The sequence below is a fragment of the Elephas maximus genome, chromosome 24 (genome assembly GCF_024166365.1).
Source record: "Elephas maximus indicus isolate mEleMax1 chromosome 24, mEleMax1 primary haplotype, whole genome shotgun sequence".
NCBI lineage: Eukaryota > Metazoa > Chordata > Mammalia > Proboscidea > Elephantidae > Elephas > Elephas maximus.
This window is the reverse complement of record NC_064842.1, coordinates 28261934-28280644: the sequence shown is the minus strand read 5'-3', so window position 1 is coordinate 28280644 and position 18711 is coordinate 28261934. Positions and strand designations below refer to the sequence as shown.

At 44.1% G+C, this 18711-nt stretch overlaps 1 protein-coding gene across 1 annotated transcript in view; it reads right to left on the bottom strand.

Annotated features, from left to right (window-relative positions):
* NID1 (nidogen 1) overlaps window positions 1-18450 on the bottom strand; it is a 91169-nt gene extending 72719 nt beyond the window's left edge. The window contains exon 1 of the mRNA XM_049868676.1: window positions 17877-18450. Within this exon, the coding sequence (XP_049724633.1) occupies window positions 17877-18101 (225 nt within the window). The 5' untranslated portion in view covers window positions 18102-18450. The remainder of the gene's footprint in view (window positions 1-17876) is intronic.
* Between the last annotated feature and the right edge of the window lie 261 nt (window positions 18451-18711).

Below are 18711 nucleotides of genomic sequence, written 5' to 3'. Positions count from 1 at the left end.
TTGTTTTAACCCAACCAACATTAAGAGAGGATAGACAGACAGCTAACTCATAATGGAAGAGTGTTTCCCGTTTGAAAAGTACTTCCTGCCTCGTTTTCATCATTAAAGTAAATTTACAGACAGCTTGGATCACTGGGAAAGTCTAAATATAGATACTCAATAAATTAAAATTCCATGTTAGATTTCTTATATTCAAATACACACTGAAGACAACGAAACAATAGCCATCTTTTTAGACTTACATTAGCCTAGTAGCAACCTCCAGGGCAGAAAGCAGCCTTCTCCAAAGCACAGGTGGCTAGAGAATGCTTGAGATAGGCACAGATAAACAAATAGGCTGAGATGACATTAAAACTTGCAAAAGTGAACTCCATGGGTGGGAGGCAGTGGGAATTTAAGGTAAAATAATTTAGAGTAAAGAATGGAGAGAAAGAAACATTTACTGAGTAACTGCTAAATTTGAGATCCTTTACTAAGACTGTCTACATTTTTTCAAATGTAATTCCGGCATTTAATACAACCATCTGTTTTCACATCTACGAAACTGACGAGGAAATGATAAAACAGTTCATTTAACTTAATGTCAAACAGCCAGCGCTTCATGGAACCAAGATTGCAACCCATGTCTGCTAGAGACCATAATCCATGTTCTTTCTCTTATATCCAGCTGCCTAATTTAGAGAAATTGGGGGCAAAAGTCACGGACGTTGCAAAGCTTTGTGAGATGACTTCTTGATTAGAGACGGGGCAGCTAGAAAAAGCTGGAAAACAAGCTTTCTTTAAAGACTAAAAGGATCTAAGAAAAGAAAAACTTTATAAAGAAGTCTGGTAAATAGTCAAGTCCATAATGCAATCAAGGGAGAGGTTGATTGATTTCAGCCTAGAGCCCAGAGGTGGACTTGGGGCTTGATCCCACTTAAAAAATTTTTTTTTTTTTTTTACATGGGATCTTTACAAAGCATTTTTACTCAGTTACCTCATTAAACCTAATAAAGTAGGCATTGGTAGCATCTTCATTCTTCCTGGAGAAAAATGAGTTTCAGTTTATATAACTTGCTTAAGAGATCATACACTAGAAGTGCTAGAACAAAACTCCAAGTACAGGATGAAATTTTTTTCCATTAATCCAGAGGAGCCAGGGAAATGACTCTGGCTTGAAACAGACATAGCAACAAAAGAATTAGCAAATAAAAGAGGAGGGGTGGCCCAGGGGGTAATGATTAGATGTGAGTCAAAGCCTTCAACTTAATCCAGTTAATGTCTAATGAGAGACTTTGAATCAGTTACCCATATCTTCTGCAGGAAATTTCTACCTGCTTTCCAACATTTAAAAATGGTTGGGGTCTTTAAATTTTAACTACTAGTGTGTTTAACTAGTGGCGTCACTGTGGGGGTGCGGAGGTCCAGACCACACCCCTCGACACTGTCAAAGGGGGTGACACCAAAATGACCCCAGGGTTCACAGTGGTGGTGGGCAGGCTGGTGCTGCCAGGGGAAGAGCCACCAAGGCAGTGGCGTCACCAGAGTTGGTATCACCTATCACCCTGTGGGGTAACTTGTCAACCCCATCACCACCGGTCAGGGCCATCAGAGCGTGGAGTGGCCTTGTCTGGGACAATGGAAGAAGGGAGGAGCTGTGGGAGCCATGGGGGCCGGGAGGGGGCAAGGCCAGGCTGCTCACTGGCCACCCTGCCCATCCCAGGTGTGGTGGGGGTTACACCATGAGTTACCACACTGGGTGACACCAACCCTATTGACGCCACTGGTGTGATTATCAAAGAAGAGGCAGTGGTGTCCTTGAGCACACCACACCAGGAAAAGAAAAGCAGGGAAGAGAAGAGAAGGGCCTGTGCTAGCCCTCAGTCTCTGGGAGAAGCGTGCCCCTTCTTAACAACTTGGATGCATCCAGGTATTACAGCAACTCCTTAATTTGAATATTTTAAATTAAAGGTGAAAACTAAGCATTCACCTGCCTTTCCAGTGTAACCCAAAGCCCCAGTTAATGAGGAAAAGCTCTTCTTTAGAGAAGCATGCCAACTGATGAACGTAGAAACATTGACAGAAACAAGTAAACAGTAAAACTACCATTTTGCAACCCTTAATTTAATAATTGATTCAGGTGAAGATCATCAATGGATGCTAAAACCATTAGGTGAAAAAGGTTGATGGACAAAAGGATAGCTGCATAAAACCCTGTAGTTTGCCAAGCTTGGTGTCCTTCTCCAGGGACTGATTCCTCCTGATGACATGTCCAAAGTATGTGAGACATAGTCTCGCCATCCTTGCTTCTAAGGAGCATTCTGGTTGTACTTCTTCCAAGACAGATTTGTTCATTCTTTTGGCGGTCCACGGTATGTTTCTTCACCCACACCACAATTCAAAGGCAGTGTCAATTCTTCCTTGGTCCTCCTTATTCATTGTCCAGTATTCACATGCATATGATGTGACTGAAAACACCATCACTTGGGTCAGGCACACCTTAGTCCGCAAGGTGACATCTTTGCTTTTCAACATTTTAAAGAGGTCTTTTGCAGCAGATTTGCCAAATGCAATGTGTCTTTTGATTTCTCGACTGCTGTTTCCATGGTTGTTGATTGTAGATCCAAGTACAGTGAAATCCTTGACAACCTCAATCTTTTCTCCATTTATCATGATGTTGCTTATTGGTCCAGTCGTGAGGATTTTTGTTTTCTTTATGTTGAGGAGTAATCCATACTGAAGGCTACGAAATAGGCAAACATATAGAGACTAAAGTTTGGAGCCCTGGTGGCACAGTGGTTAAGTGTTCGGCTGCTAACCAAAAGGTCGGCAATTCGAATTCACCAGCTATTCCTTGGAAACCCTGTGGGGCAGTTCTACTCTGACCCATAGGGTCTTTATGAGTTGGAATAGACTCAACGGCAATGGATTTGGTTTTTTGGTAAAGTTTATTAGTAGTTACCAGGGTTGGCAAGGAGAGGAAAAGAGGGAACTATTGCTTAGAGGCACTGAGTTTCTGTTAATAGCGGTAGAATAATTTGGAAAAGGATAGTCGTGATGGTTACACAACATGACGAATGTACTCAATGTCACTGAATTGTACATGCAAAAATTGTTGAATTGGCAAATATTTTGTTATATATATTTTTACCACAATTAAAAAAAAAAAAAGTGATTGTCTCTAAGGAGAAAACTATAGCACCGGAGGTTAGGGCGGGAAAGAAACTTTACTTTTCACTGTTTTTGCAAGTTTTAGAGTTTTTTTTTTTTTCTTTTTAACAATTGTATTCCAAAACCCAAAACTGATTTAAAAATAAAATTGTAAATGTTTTCTGAAGAAAAATAAAGTTTAACCTGGATCTTTTCAAGGCTTTCGATTCAATTACTAGTGTTCAGTAAATACAGGGATGGGATAACAAGTTAAATGGCACAACAAAGAGACAATCAAATGCAGAAAGTGGGGCATTCTAGAACACAACTGGCAGTGATGCCCAAGTAACTGATGCCATGAATGAAAAAGGGGAGAACACTGTTCAAGATTAAAAGAGGCTTAAGAGACATAGCCAACTGTAATGCTTGGGTTTTTTGGATACCAATCTGAATAAATCTTACAAAAGAGAGCTTTGGGAATATTGGAGAAATTTGATATGAATTGAGCATAAGCTGATAATAGGGAATGATTAATCTTGTTATGTGTAATAATAGCATAGTGGTTATACAGGAAAATGCTCTTATTTTCTAGGCCTGCATAGTAAAATATTTAGCTATAAAATGTCATGAGAACTGTCCTTTACTTTGGATATTCGACAAAGAGAAATTGATAAAACAATATGGAAAATGCTAGCAACTGTTACATGTAGGTAGTAGGTCTAAGGGTGCTCGTTATACTTGAAAATAACATAGAGAAAATTCCCCTTTGGCGTGTGTCTGAAAACACTTATGATAAAAATAAAAAAAAAAAAACTAAGGAAAAGAAAAAACTTTATGTAATGGCAAAGCAGTAAAGAAACGTGCTCTTTGGGGTCTTCGGAGGAGCCATGTTTGATGTCACTTGCCCCAACACACCTAGCACAGAAGTCTGCACAGAGCAGGGGCTGAGATAATTGCTGAGTGAGTAAATGAATGAACGGAAGAAAGTGATAATCAACTACTGTTAAGAGCATGGAACATGCACTCAGAAGACCTGAGTTCAAGCTGCGACTCTGATACTTTAAGCCATGTAAACTTCCACATATCCCTTAGCTCTGTGGGTCAGCGTCCTTCTCTGTAGTATACAGCTTATTGTCTCCTGCCTGACCTACAGCACTGGGCTATTGGTGTCACCTACCTGACACCCCACACAGGGCTGTTGCGTGTCTCCAGTGAAATAATGTATAAAAGCAAGCCTCCCTGTTTCCACCTCCCAGATACTTCTGGAACCTACAACCCTTGACCACACCATCACCACCTCACCTGGACCAAGGCAACAGGTCTTTAGCTCTGGAATTTGCTGTTTCCTCTCCTCTTCATCCTCCCAAAGCCCTATACCCAGAAGACAGTGTAATTTTTCTTTTTTTAAATGTCTGTCCCTGGGTAGCGCAGTTTGTGCCCGACTACTAACCTAAATGTTGAAGGTTCGAACCCACCCAATGGTGCCACAGAAGAAAGGCCTGGTGGCCCACTTCTGTAAAGATCACAGCCAAGAAAACTCCACGGAGCAGTTCTGCTCTGTAACACATGGGGTTGTCGTGAGTTGGAATTGACTGGATGGCAACTGGTTTTGATTTTTTTCTTTTTTTTTTGTGGTAAAATACCACCACAACAACAAAATTGCCATTTCAACCATTTCTACATGTACAATTCATTGCTATTAATTATGTGCATCATGTTGTTTGCGACTGTCACCACTATCTGTTTCCAGGTTTTTCCATCACCCTCAGCAGAAACTCAATGCCCCTTAAGCAAGGACTTCTCCCCCACCCCTCCCACCCCGAGGCAAAAACCAGAAAACCAAACCCACTGCCTTCGACTCAATTCTGACTCATAGCGACTCTATAGGACAGAGTATAACTGCCCCATAGAGTTTCCAAGGAGCTCCTGGTGGTTTGAACTGCCAACCTCTTGGTTAGCAGTCGTAGCACTTAACCACTACGCCACCCCAAGACAATGTAATTTTTTTAAAAATTATTTTTTATAATGAAACTATTTATTAGAGAAAATTTCAAATGCACACAAAAGAACAGTACAGTGAATCCCCCAATACCCATCAATCAGCTTCAACAATTACCAACGTGCTACAGTTCTTGCTTCATCTATTTCTCCCACATGTGTATCTTTCTTTTTCTTTTACAGAATATTTAAAAAAATAAAACTCCAGACATCACATTATTTTACCTGTCAGTATTTCCTTACACTTCTTTTCTAGACAAGCACTTTGTCCAAAAAAAAAAAAAAGGCTTTGTATGGTGAGTTTGTTTTAATCAGGATCCCAAAAAGTCCTCACCTGGCCTTTGGTTAACATAGTCCTTAAGTCTCTTTTCATCTGTAACAGTTCTCTTTCCTCCTTTTTCTTCCATTGGAGAACATGGTAATTTTTGAAAATCAAATCTTGTCACTCACCTACTTAGAAATCTCTCATGGCTTCTCCCTGATGCACAGAATAAAGTGAAAATTCCTAGCAGTCTTTCCTTCATTCCACAGTTCATTACAGAGCACCCACCATGTGCCACAGGCAGGACTCTTAGAACTGGGGGAGATGGTGCACGTGGCAGAAATGCCCTGCCCTCCCGGAGCTCGGACACTAATGGGGGGAGACAAACAATAAAGAAATAAAAAAATGAAGAAGCTAGTCTTAGGTGGTTTTATGTGCGTCACAAATGGAACAATGAGACTGGGTCAACAGGGAAGGTAGCAGCCATGGAATGATCTGCATTCCAGGCAGAGAGAAGAGAAGCACAAAGACCTGGGATGGGACAAGCTGGTTGTAGCCAAGGAACAGAAAGAAGGCTGGTGTGGCTGGAGCCCAGGGCCTGCAGGGGATAGGGTAAGAGAAGAGAGTTGAGAAACAAGCTGAGGCTCTGAGGACATGTGGTGAGGCACAATGGAAAACCCCTGGAGGGCTTTAAGCTGGAGAGTGACAAGGTCTGATTCACAAGGCACTGCAGACCTGACCGTGCTTAGCTCTCTAAGCTCATCGTGGGCCACTACCCCTTGCACACACTGGCATCCTTTCTCTTCCTATGACATGCTAAGCTCCTTCTTGCTACACCCTACAGGGTTCCACACCTTCCTCCCCGTTTCACATGGCTAACCTCTGCTCATCCTTCAGTTCCAGCTTCTGGCTAACTTCCTCAGAGAGGCCTCTCCTGGCTCCTCCACCACAATAAATCCCCACCCTAAATTTCTCCTTCATAGCACCCATCCCTATGACAACTGGTCAACTATCTGTGTAATTATTGGTTTAATGCCTGTCTCCCTTACTGGACTGTAAATTCCATGAGGGCAGAAACAACAACGGTCTTGTTTTCAGTTTGCATCTCCAAAACCTAGCAGAGCATCCAGCATTTTAGAAAGCAAAGAAAATATTTGTTGAATAAGTAAATGATTTTTTTAAACATTGTATTGCATTTAACAAAAGATAATACCCAGTGTTCTGAAAAATAAATGTACTTAGCATCTAGTCACTAAATCAGAGAATATTAAAAATAGAAAATGAAGTGAACTTTAGACATAATCTCATCAAACCTCTTCATTTTATAAATAAAGGAGATCCAGAGTAACGGGGCTAGAAATGAAAGGATTTGACTTCACTTATAAGTTGGTCAGCATGATTAGTCAATGAAATTTTAGCCCTCATTTGGAAGTTAATAATCTGTCATTCAATATTTTGGGATTTGATTGGGGCCACTTCTAGACCATGGGGTGCAAATTAGAAACTGATGTCCCTTCCCCTGAGTGGCCCCAGTCCCATGCCAAGTCTCAAGGGCTTGCTGAGTGGCATGTGGGCTTATTTCAGCCCCTACTTGTCCCCTTGGTCAAAGTCCCTGTGCTGTGAACAACCTGCACAACCACAAGTGGTAGCTCTGGACTTGATCCACAATTCTGTAAATCTGTGCACAAGTAGGTGTGATAGCTCTATGACTGACGTTAAGCGAGGAATAAGACACAATTTCTGCTCTCAATGAAGAAGAAAGCCATCAATTATTGAGCACATACCACACGATTAACTATTCAACTACATTAATTCAATGAATGCGCACAACTCCATGAGAAAGGCCATGACATCTCTATCTTAAAGATGAACATGCCAAGGCTTAGGATAACTTATTCAAGATCGCACACCAGTAAGTGACAACACAGGAATTCAAACCCACATCTGCTGAGCTCCAGAGACCACACTCTTTCTACACTACTTAATGATAAATTTAAGATACTTGAAATTTTGTTAATACATTACGTTCCAAATAAAACAACATCGGCATTAGAGAGAGCTCTGAAGACTGAGAGATCAGTGTAGTCTGGTGGCCCCGGTTGGTTAGGACTTCACGCAGAAGAAGGACTTGCATTGGCCCTGGCAGAATGGATAGATTTTGAGAGGTAAGAGAGTAACTTGGTAGAGTAAAAAAATCATCCAAAGCCAAAAGTAACATCTATTTTACTTTTCTGGGAGGTGTTGTAGTAAAGCTAAAAATAAGGTTGAGGCCCTGAATGCCAGGCCAAGGAGTCTGTCTTCCTCTGATGTTAGGGTCAGGCGAGGGCTCTAGAGATTTCTAAACATAGCAAAAGATGCTGGAAATAGCAAGATAGAGATCCAAGGTCCATCGTGAAGGTGCAGCGGACAGGAACTGGTGATTTGCTAAAACCTCTACCATGTTGCTCAGTTCAAAGGTCAGCTCTCAGTCCTCATCTTTCTTGGCCCATGAGCAGGATTTAACATGGCAGTTCACTCTCTCCTCCTTGATACACTTTCTTTACTTGGCTTCCAGAACTCCATCTTCCCTTAGCTTTTTTCTTACCCTGTTGGCCACTCCCTCTCCATCTCCTTTGCTGGCTCCTCTGCTTTTCCCTGATCTGTTGGTGGGTCCCCACGGTCATTTTCTATGTGTATACTTACTCCCTTAGTGGAGCTCCTTTAGTTCTTTAAATATTGTCTATATGCCAATGGTTCCCAAATTTACCTGTGAAGCACATCTCTTCCAAACTCCAGACTCATATGTCCAGGTACCTACTCCATCTCACACCTCTGACCTTCATCCCCACACAAACCTGCTCCACCCACAACCTTCTCCATCTCAACTGATGGCAACTCTATTCTAGATGTTCAGGTCAAAAACACTGAAAGAAATGTCTCTCTCTCTTACACCCCACATTCAAATCTACAAGAAATCTTGCTGGCTGTAGCTTTAAAGGAGATCCAGATTCTGATCACTTCTCTCCATCTTTTCTACCACTCTGACTTCAGATACCATGACCTACTGCTTAGATTGCTCCCCCCGCCCCCCCGTTGGCATCAAGTTGACTCTGACTTATGGCAACTCCATGTATGTCAAAGTAGAACTGTGTCCACAGAAAGCATTAATATCCTCTTAATGGTTCTCCCTTGTTTCTTTGCCCCCTAACCATCTATTCACAAAGTAACAGCCAGAATGATCCTTTTAAAACCTAAGTCGGATCATGTCACTCCCCTGCCCAAAGCCCTGCAAAGACTCCTCATTTCACTCAGAGTAAAAAGCAAAGCCCTCTCAGGGGCCACAGGCCCCTGGTGACCTAGGCCCCCAGCTACCTCCCTGACCTCCTTTATTCCATTGCTCACACAGCCTGCAGCAATCAGGCACCATCTCTACCTTGGAGAATGTGTTCCTTCCATCTGGAATCCTCGTTCCCTAGATACCTGCTTCACTAAACTCTCTACCTCCTTCAAGCCTTTGCTCAACTCCCACTTTCCTGTTCTAGTTTTTTTACAAAGCCCTTAATCAACATTTCAGAATCAACTCAACGGCAACTAACAACAATATACTATATAATTTATTTACCAAGTACACTGTTTATTTTCTTGCTCCCACCCCATGCCCACTAGAATGTAAGCTCCTTGAGGGCAGGATTCTCTGTTTTGCATGCTTGTATCCCAAGTGCTTAACATGGTGCCTGCACATAGTAGGCTCTTGATAAGTCTTTGTAGAATAAATGAATGAAAGGAAAGGGGCAAAGCAGCTTCAAGCCAGTGTGAGAATCCTCATAAGGCACCATTCACAAGGAAAACTAAGTGGTAGTGAAAGGCAACGGAAGGGGGAAGGGACGTAATTCTCAGTTTGCCACATGGAACCTGAAGTAACCAACGGGCATTCAGATGGGAACATCTGATATGGCTTTGACATCTAGTAGTGAGTAAGTGAGAATTCAGTTGATACACTGCCACGGAGCAGGCAGGTAAAGCCATAAAGGTTGCCGAGATCTCCAAAGAAAGGGAAAAATCAAATGAAGGAAATACTCTATGATTCCAGGGGTTTTATAGCCTACTTGGGGACAGCAGAGTATAGAATGAAAGAAGCAAAGGAAACATTTACAACAAACACTGCACAACATAGATTTAGCTCACTTCTATGGAGGGGTCAAGGAATGAGCCAGGTTGGGTAGATCTGGTTACTCAGATTCTGAACTGCACTTATTCTGGGATTGGCTCCTCTATCAGAGTGCATTGCACAGGGCATTGCCATCACCTATTTACCTGTAGCACCCTCCCGATATCAAGAGTTCCTTAAGGACAGGGGCCTGGTCATATTCAGTGCTGTGTTTCACACACTTTATAGCCCCAGCACCCACCACAGCCCTACACACATAAGAATCCTATGGCAGAATGAAGGAGGAAAGGGAAAAACAGGAAGAGGGAAGAGAGTTGGTAGGAGATCTTGGAAGATGGGTTAAGGTTATTGAAATCAAGAAATTTTCTGGATGGAAAGTGGAGGGTGTGTGTGTGTGCGTGTGTGTGACAGAAAGAGAGAGAGTGTGAGAGACAGAAAAACAGACAGACACTAGGGAGACTAAACAATTGTTAGCAAAGTCTTTAGCAAAAAGAGTAAACAGTCTTTTTGCTACCAAGGATGTCCTTATTTTTGCATGGCACAAAGGATTTTATCTCCAAAACAAACTGAACTTATTAAATAATAACTAGTCCATTTCTCCATTTTTATGAATCAAAGGCATAAATAATTTAATATGCAATAAAATCATGTTCCAGAAGTTCTTCTTTGGTCTGCACAGCCAATTCTGTTCAGCATGAGATAACCAGCATCAATAAACTCAGTTGCCAAAGTGCCAATGGAAGAAAACATTTTTATTGTTCTGTATAACCTCATTGCATTGTGAAGAACTCTTGCACAGGGAGCTCAGTTCACTGCTCCAGGCAGCAGGGCTCATGTGAAATGTTCAATGGTTCAGTGATTTGGCTCATTAGAAGTGCACATGGGACCTATCCCCCATGACCCAGGCCGGGGTCCAAAGAACAGCTGGTTTCATCTGTGAGACTGTGCTGACTTACCATTTAACTTCAAGAATAAGAGGTTATTTCAAGCAGAGTATCAGACCTTATCATGAAGGGAGTCTGCTGTGGTCTACAAGAGAAGTCTAGCAACCAGAAAGGTCCCTCCCCCTTCATGGAACACTTTCCCACAATACCCATCTGCCATCAAGCATTTCTCAAATTAAGGCTAAGGCATGTGATGTCTATATACCATTACAACAGCATTTTGGTCCCAGGACTTCTTTACACTCTTAAAAATTATTGATGTTCCCCCAAAAGCTTGTGTTTATATAGGTTATATCCATCAATATAGTCATATTAGAAATTAAAACTGAAAAAAATTAAATATTTAAATAATAATAAATCCATTACATGTTAACGTAAGTATTACTTTTTAGGAAAATAATTCTATTTTCCAAACCAAAAATAATGAGGGGAGAAATGTCATTGTTTTACATTTTTGAGAATCACTTTAATGTCTGGCTTAACAGAAGACAGCTAGATTCTCATACCAGCTTCTACATTCAATCAGTTGTGACAAATACCACATGTCATGTACCCTTTTGTAAACCCCACTGTACACTCATGAGAGTATGGAAGTACGAAAAGCAAATAACATCTTAGTATTATTTGAAAATAGTTTTGGCTTTGTGAATTCTCTTAAGAAGTCTCCAGGACACCCAGGGGTCCCCGAACCACACTTTGAGAACTTCTGCTTAGATATCACCAATGGTATCCTTTTCAAGGGCTCCAAATACGGCTCTCCACTTTTTTCTTACTATCCTACTTCCCCTTGTGAACCAATGTCTCAAGATTTCCACTTTCCTCCTCAGCTTGACCACTTACTTGTGGGTCTACTGGCTACAGAGCAATTCCACTCTCTGGTCCCCTTGTTGCTGCCAATGCCACAAAGTCAAACCTGAGCTAACACTTTTGCTCTCAAGTCAGTCCCCAGCCACCCCATCACTCTTTCATGCCCCAGGAGTAAGAATCCTTGACTTATTTTTATAAGTGCTGATGCGCAAATTTTTTACATGTTGCTGTAAGAAAAAACAAATAGCACAGCATGCTTACAAAAATACCTGGCAGAGGGAGGGCATGACTGGCAAACTAATACAGAAGGTATGCATTATTTGCATAAAAATATGGTTAAGTCCATTCAACGGGGAAGGAACAGTCTCTTCAACAAATGATGCTGGTAAAATTGGATGTCCACGTGCAGAAAAATGAAGCAAGGTCCATACCTCACACCATACACAAAAACTAATTCAAAATGGCTCAAGGACTTAAATACTAAACCTAAAACCATAAAGTTTTTGAAAGAAAATATAAGGGCAAAGCTATGGGGCCTAATTTTTTTTTAATGCTAGATTATCAAACTCTACAACAAATGCACAAGCAGCAGAAAACAAAATAGATAACTAGAACCTCATAAAAATTAAGTATTTATGTTCATCAAAAGACTTTATCAAAAGAATAAAAAGAACCTACAGACTGGGAAAAAAGCTTCGGGAACAATGTAGCCGATAGGGGTATAATATCTAAAAAAAATACATAAAATTTCTATAGCTTCACATTAAAAAGGCAAATAACCCAATCAAAAAAGGGGCAAATGACATGAACAGACACTTCACCAAAGAGAATATTCAAGTGGCCAATAAATATAAAAGATGTTCATCATCATTAGCCATTGAAACCCCAAACCAAACCACACCCATTGCCATCGAGTCAATTCTGACTCATAGAGACCCTGTAGGACAGAGTAGAACTGCCCCATAGGGTTTCCAAGGAGCAGCTGGTGAATTAAAACTGCCATCTTTTGGTTAGCAGCCATAGCTCTTAACCACTGCACCACCAGGGCTCCACTAGAGAGATGCAAATCAAAAGTACAATGAGATACCATCTCACCCCCTACTAGAATGGCAATGATCAAAAAAACCCAGAAAATAACAAATATTTACAAGGATGTGAGGAGATCAAAACCCTATCCATTGCTGGTGGGGATGTAAAATGGGCACAACCATTGTGGAAAACATTATAGTGATTCCTCAAAAACCTAAAAAAACTATCATAGGACCCAGCAATTTCATGCCTACGTATATACCCTAAAAAGCCTACGTATATACCCTAAAAACCAAAAAACCAAACTCATTGCCATCAAGTCGATCCTGTCTCATAGCAACCCTATAGGACAGAGTAGAACTACCCCACAGGCTTGCCTGGTGGTTTGAACTGCCAACTTTTTGGTTAGCAGCCTGAGCTCTTAATCACTGCATCACCAGGGCCCCAGTATATACCTTAGGGACCCCAGTGTATACCCTTAAAAGTAACACATGCACACCTATGTTCCTCGTAGCACTATTCACAATAGCCAAAAGGTGGAAATAACCTAAGTGCCCATCAGCAGAGGGACAAAGAAAATGTGGTACATACATAACAACGGAGTATTACTCAGTCATAAAGAGAAAGTCTTGATACATGTTACAACATGGATGAACCTCGAAGACATTATGCCGAGTAAAATAAGTCAGTCACAAAAGGACAAATACTAGATGACCTCACTTATATGAAAAGACAAGAATAAGTAAATATACAGAGACCAAATGGCTATTTAGTGGTTGCCTGGGGCAGGAGTGGGGAGGAAGAGAGGGAATTATTCTCTGGGAAGTAGTGGTTTTTTTATGGGAAAATTCACATCAATTAAGGGTGATGGTTGCACAATTTGATGAGTGTAGCTGATTACTAAGTTGTACACCAGAATAAGGGCAAAATGGCAAATATTGTGTTATATATAATCTTATAACAACAACAAAAAAAAGAGGCTCACATTGCTGACACTGTTTAAGTACATCCAAACACTTAATGGGATTAGTTCTGTTCTTTGAAAGGTACCGGGTCATGGCTTTGTGGGACAGTCCAGTCAATTGGCCTAACAGTGTTTTTAGAGTTACTCTTCCATTTCCTAGTTTGTTGTGTAGTGTCGAGGTCTTAAATGCTTGTGAGTGGCCATCCAAGATACAACAATTGGTCTCTATGTTTTGCCTGGTGCAGCACAGGAAGAAGGAGACCCAGGAATCGGAGAAGGAACTGGACTTCAGGTCTAACTGCCTCTACAAACTACTGCCTCCTTATCCGTAAGACCAGAAGAACTGGGTGGTGCCTGGCTACTATTTCTGAACATTTTGATCAAGGGATCAATAGATGGATCCTGATCAAAAGGGGGAAAATGCAGAGACTACATCAGCCTGAGACCAGAAGAGCTAGATGGTGCCCGGCTACAGGTGATGACTACCATGACAGGGAGCACAACAGAGAATCCCTGAAGGAGCAGGAGAGCAATGGAATGCAGACCTCAAATTCTTGTAGAAAGATCAGACTTAATGGTCTGACTGAGACTGGAGGGACCCCGAGGTCACGGTCCCCAGACCTTCTGTTAGCCCAAGACAGGAAACATTCCTGAAGCCAACTCTTCAGACAGGGATTAGACTGGGCTATAAGACAGAAAATGATACTGGTGAAGACTGAGCTTCTTGGATCAAGTAGACACATGATACTATGTGTGCAGCTCCTGTCTGGGGGGGAGATGTGAAGCGCGAGGGGAACAGGAGCTGGCTGAATGGACACAGAAATAGAGAGTGAAGAGAAGGAGTGTGCTGTCTCATTAGGGGGAGAGCAACTAGGAGTATCATAGCAAGGTGTATATAAGGTTTTGTATCAGAGACTGACTTAATTTGTAAACTTTCACTTAAAGCACAATAAAAATATAAACAAAAAAGGGGGGGCGGAATGTGAAACAGAATTTCAAATTCTTTCAGAATCCAGACTTATTGGACCTATTGAGACGACAGGAATCCCTGAATCTACTCCTCTGAGAAAATCTTCAAACCACGAACCAAAATTATCCCCTGAAGTTACCTTTAAACTAAACAACTATTTAGACAAATTAGTAAAGAATGTTTGCCATGAGCATTTTGCTCTATTAAAGGGTTATTTATATGAGATCAAATTGTCAACAGTGACTTTAAAGCATAGATGAGAGGTTTAGCGGGTAGTGAGTCTAAATCAATGATGAAACAATATGGGTAGAGATAACAAGAACGGTGACACAACCTGTGGAATATAACCAATGTTACTGAGCTGTATATGTAGAAATTGATGAATGGGTATATTCATCACGGAAGAGTAACTCTAAAAACACTGTTAGGCCAACTGACTGGACTGTCCCACAAAGCCATGACCCTGTACCTTTCAAGGATCAGAACTAATCCCATTAAGTGTTTGGATGTACTTAAGCAGTGTCAGCAATGTGAGCCTCTTCCCTTTTTTTTTTTTTTGCTGCTCTTGTTATAAGATTATTGTGTTAAAACACAATATTTGCCATTTTGCCCTTATTCTGGCGTACAATTTAGTAATCAGCTACACTCATCAAATGCGTATATTTTCACCAAAATAAAAATTAAAAAAAAAATTAGTAAGTCCCTGGCACACATAGGTATAACCAGTCAATAATCACTTTTTTTCTTGGTGGGTGTTCCTTTTATTCTCCTGGGCTAGTGCCCAGAAAAGTGCACAGCATCAAGTTAATGCTCACGTTCCCTGTCAACTTACCTTCTCAGTCAGAGCCGTGTGAGGGTTTCCATCAGCTCAAAAGAGCACCTACCCAGTTACAGATAACAGTGGATGCTGACTTTGTCACCCAGATCCCTCTTCAGTTCCTAGGAATGCAGCCTTCAGTTGTCACCACCCCCCCCTCCTTGAAAAAGTCTGCCGCATCCAGGGTCACACCTCCTTCCAGGGCAGCCCTTACCCAATGACTAACCAATGCAAGGGTACAGAGGCCAGCCCTCTCACTCCAACTTGAGACAACTCTGAAAGGTCTTTCCAGTTTCAGACCTGCCCATGGGGTTGGCTGAGACCTTCCTTGAGACTGCATTGCAGCTCACTTTCTCCTCCTGCTCAATCTTGCTTCATTCCCCTCCCTTCCACAGGTGTGTATCTGAAGGGTTCACCCTAATTAAATGATTGGTTCTCTAATCCCCATCTCAGAGTCTGCTTTCTGGGGAGCCGAACCTGCAGCACACATGTAAGATCCAAAGAGAGCTCTGGAATTCTTTCTCATTAAAATGCAGATTAAACCCAAACAGATGCGGAAGCAATGGTTTGACAAGAATCTTTGTTTGTTTGTTTGTTTGTTTAATTAGGAATGGATGTTCCAGGTCTTTAGAAGGTAATGTGGTTAGTCTGATACTACAATTTAACACAGGGGTTCTTAACCTGGAAGCTCTGGTGGCGTAGTGGCTAAGTGCTACGGCTGCTAACCAAGAGGTCAGCAGTTCGGATCTGCCAGGCACTCCTTGGAAACTTTATGGGGCAATTCTACTCTGTCCTATAGGGTCGCTTTGAGTCGGAATCAACTCAACAGCAGTGGGTTTGGTTTTGGTTCTTAACCTGGGGCCCAGTGACCCACATAAGAGTTCCTGGATAGAATTCAGTAGATCTGTAAACTTACATGGGAAAAAAGACATTGCATTTTTATTTTCACTAAACCCTAGCTGATATTTGGAGGAGCCTTGGTAGCGCAATGGTTAAGCACTCAGCTGCTAACCAAAAGGTCAGTGGTTCCAACCCACCAGCCCCTGGTGGGAGAAAGATGTGGCAGTCAGCTTCCACAAAGATTTACAGTCTTGGAAACCGTATGGGGCAGTTTTAGTCTGTCCTGTTGGGTCACTATGACTAAAAATCAACACAACGGCAACCAGTTTGGTTTTCTGGCTTAGGTGGTGAAACGGTTGAGCACTCAACTAGTGACAACCCACTTAGAGGCACCTGGGAAGAAAGACCTGGCAATCTGCTTTTAAAAGCTCACAGCCTCAAAAATCCTGGGGCGCAGTTCTACCCTTGCAACACATAGGGTCACCATGAATCAAACTGAATTGCCAGCGAGTCTTTGTCTTTTTAGGTTTTTGTAACTGATACTTAGCATTTCCTTCCGTTGTGAATGTAGGCACAGCAGCAGTAGCACTTGGTGACTTTGTCCCTAATAGAAGTCACAGCTATGTCACACTACGTTTGCTGCAGATGCCTCGTTGTTTACAATCTTCATTACCTAGAAAATTCAGTAATTATTAGAATCAGCTGCTACATCTTGTTATTTAATGTGGTTAAAAACAAGCACGTCTATTACTCCACAAAATTTTGAGTTTTTAAAAATATTTCGATGTGCATTTCAATGCAGTTGGTTTCCTTGGTAACCCTATGGATTCTATTTTATGAATTTAAAAATATTCTGAGAAGGGGTCTTAAGGGGTTAGGGCAGTCAGCCAACAGGGGCCATGTGCTCTGTGGACCGTGACGTTAGGACTCATCCTGTTACGCAAAGCCGATAAGCTCCGCGTGGATGTCGTCCAGCGCGTAGTCTGCCCTGGCGAGACCGTGCGCACAACCATTTCACCGGCAGCACGGGCTCCAGTCGCGTGTTTGTTCCCCCTGCTTCTGGAATGCGCACAGCTTTATATGAAATCCACATGGTGCGCGGCTGGGCAAGGCGGCGGCAGGAAGGGACGTTACCAAGTTGACAGAGCCCCACAGGCCCTGGCAGTTCTGGGGAGGCGCGGGAGAACTAAAGGTCACCTGGCCCTGTTTCTTATTGGGGCCCCATGGTGACAATGCTCGGCAACAGGAAACTGGATCACCAGGATGCCCTGCGTCCGAGCCCTGAACTCTGGACTCTGAAAGGCGCTCAACTGGAGAGCAGAATCACTGCCAAGGCATTTCTCGAGTTCACTTGGGACTGTCGGCTAAGTTCCCGGGGCTGAGAGCCCGGCTTGGCTCAGTCCGCTTCTCGGCTGCGGGAGCTGCTGCCTGTTTGGCCTTGGTACCCACAGGAGTTCCAATGCCCGCGCGCGGCTGCGCCCTAGCTCTGGCCATTCCCCGGGAAGGCTCCGCGCCCGCACCTGGTCACACCCAGGCCAGCCGGGTCCTGCCCCAAAGGCACCGGACAGTGGAGAGCAACGAACCGACTTCCCGGCGGCGATTCCGCCCACAGCCGCCGGGGAGGAAACGCTTCTCCAGGTCCCCTTGTCCTGGAGTAGGGCCAGGGCTCGCGCGGGGCCGCGCAGACGGGGCGAGCCGGCTCCCCACACCCAAGTGTCCCTCGGGCGACAGTGACGCGGCGGGGGACCTCGGCGCGCGGCACAGGCAGGAAACCTCCCTCGGCTTGGGGACCCAGTGCCGCGCCCCGAGCCCAGCGGGTCACTAGGTCCCTGCCCCCGCCCGCGACGCCAACGTCCGTCCGGCTCCGCCAGCGTCCCCAGCCAGCCCGGACCCTTCCTTCGGACGCCGGCTCCAGCCCCCGCGCCCTTCCTCCGGGCGGCGTCCATCTCCCAACCCAGGGCGCACTCACGTAGACCGAGTCGATGTTGGATTTGTCGTAGAAGCGAAGCCCCCCGCTCAGCAACAGGGCGGGGGAGACGCGATCGTCGCCGGCCTCCAGCTCCCGGTCCCCCTGTCCGGGGCCGAAGGGGAAGAGCTCCTGGCGGCTCAGGCAGCCCCCGGGCCCCGCCAGCAGCAGCTGCAGCAGCAGCGCCCGCGTCCACGCAGCCCAACTCCGGCTGCTTCTGGCCAACATGTTTCCGAACTGCTGTCCCGCAAGCCCAGCGGCTCCGCGGCCTGGAAGCTGAAGAAGGGCGGAGATGTAACCAGACGCCCCTCGGCAGCCCCTGCACGCCTCCCGCCCCAGAACTTTTCCACCCCGGGAAATAGGGGAGGGGACCGAGGGGAGATGGGAGAGGGAGGGCCCCGCCCCGTCGACAGGGCGCGCCGCGGAGGCGGCCCAATGGCCGCGAGGGGGAGGGCGAGGGGCCCAATCCCCCAGCCTTGGCGGCAGTGCCCAGACCCCCTGCAAGGAAATGAGCGCGGACGACCGCGATTCCCGAAACCAGCCCGATTCCCCCCAGCGGCCCCTCCGGGAGGTGGGAGCAACGTTGTCCTCGGGTCAGAGCTAAACCGTGGAATGCAGGCGACGTGGAAATGCCCTGGATTCAGAAACAGAGCCCAAGCCAATGTCGCTCGGCGGCATCCGGAGGCCCGACTCGCGTGCCTCTCGTAGGAAAAAGGGTGGGTGTTAGGAGTTAGCAAGAGCGGCCTGGGCCAGTGGCATGGTCATTTTACTTATGCACCCATTCATTCACCATTTACTGAATGCCTGGTCCTGAGCTATGTAAAGTTGCGTTTTCACA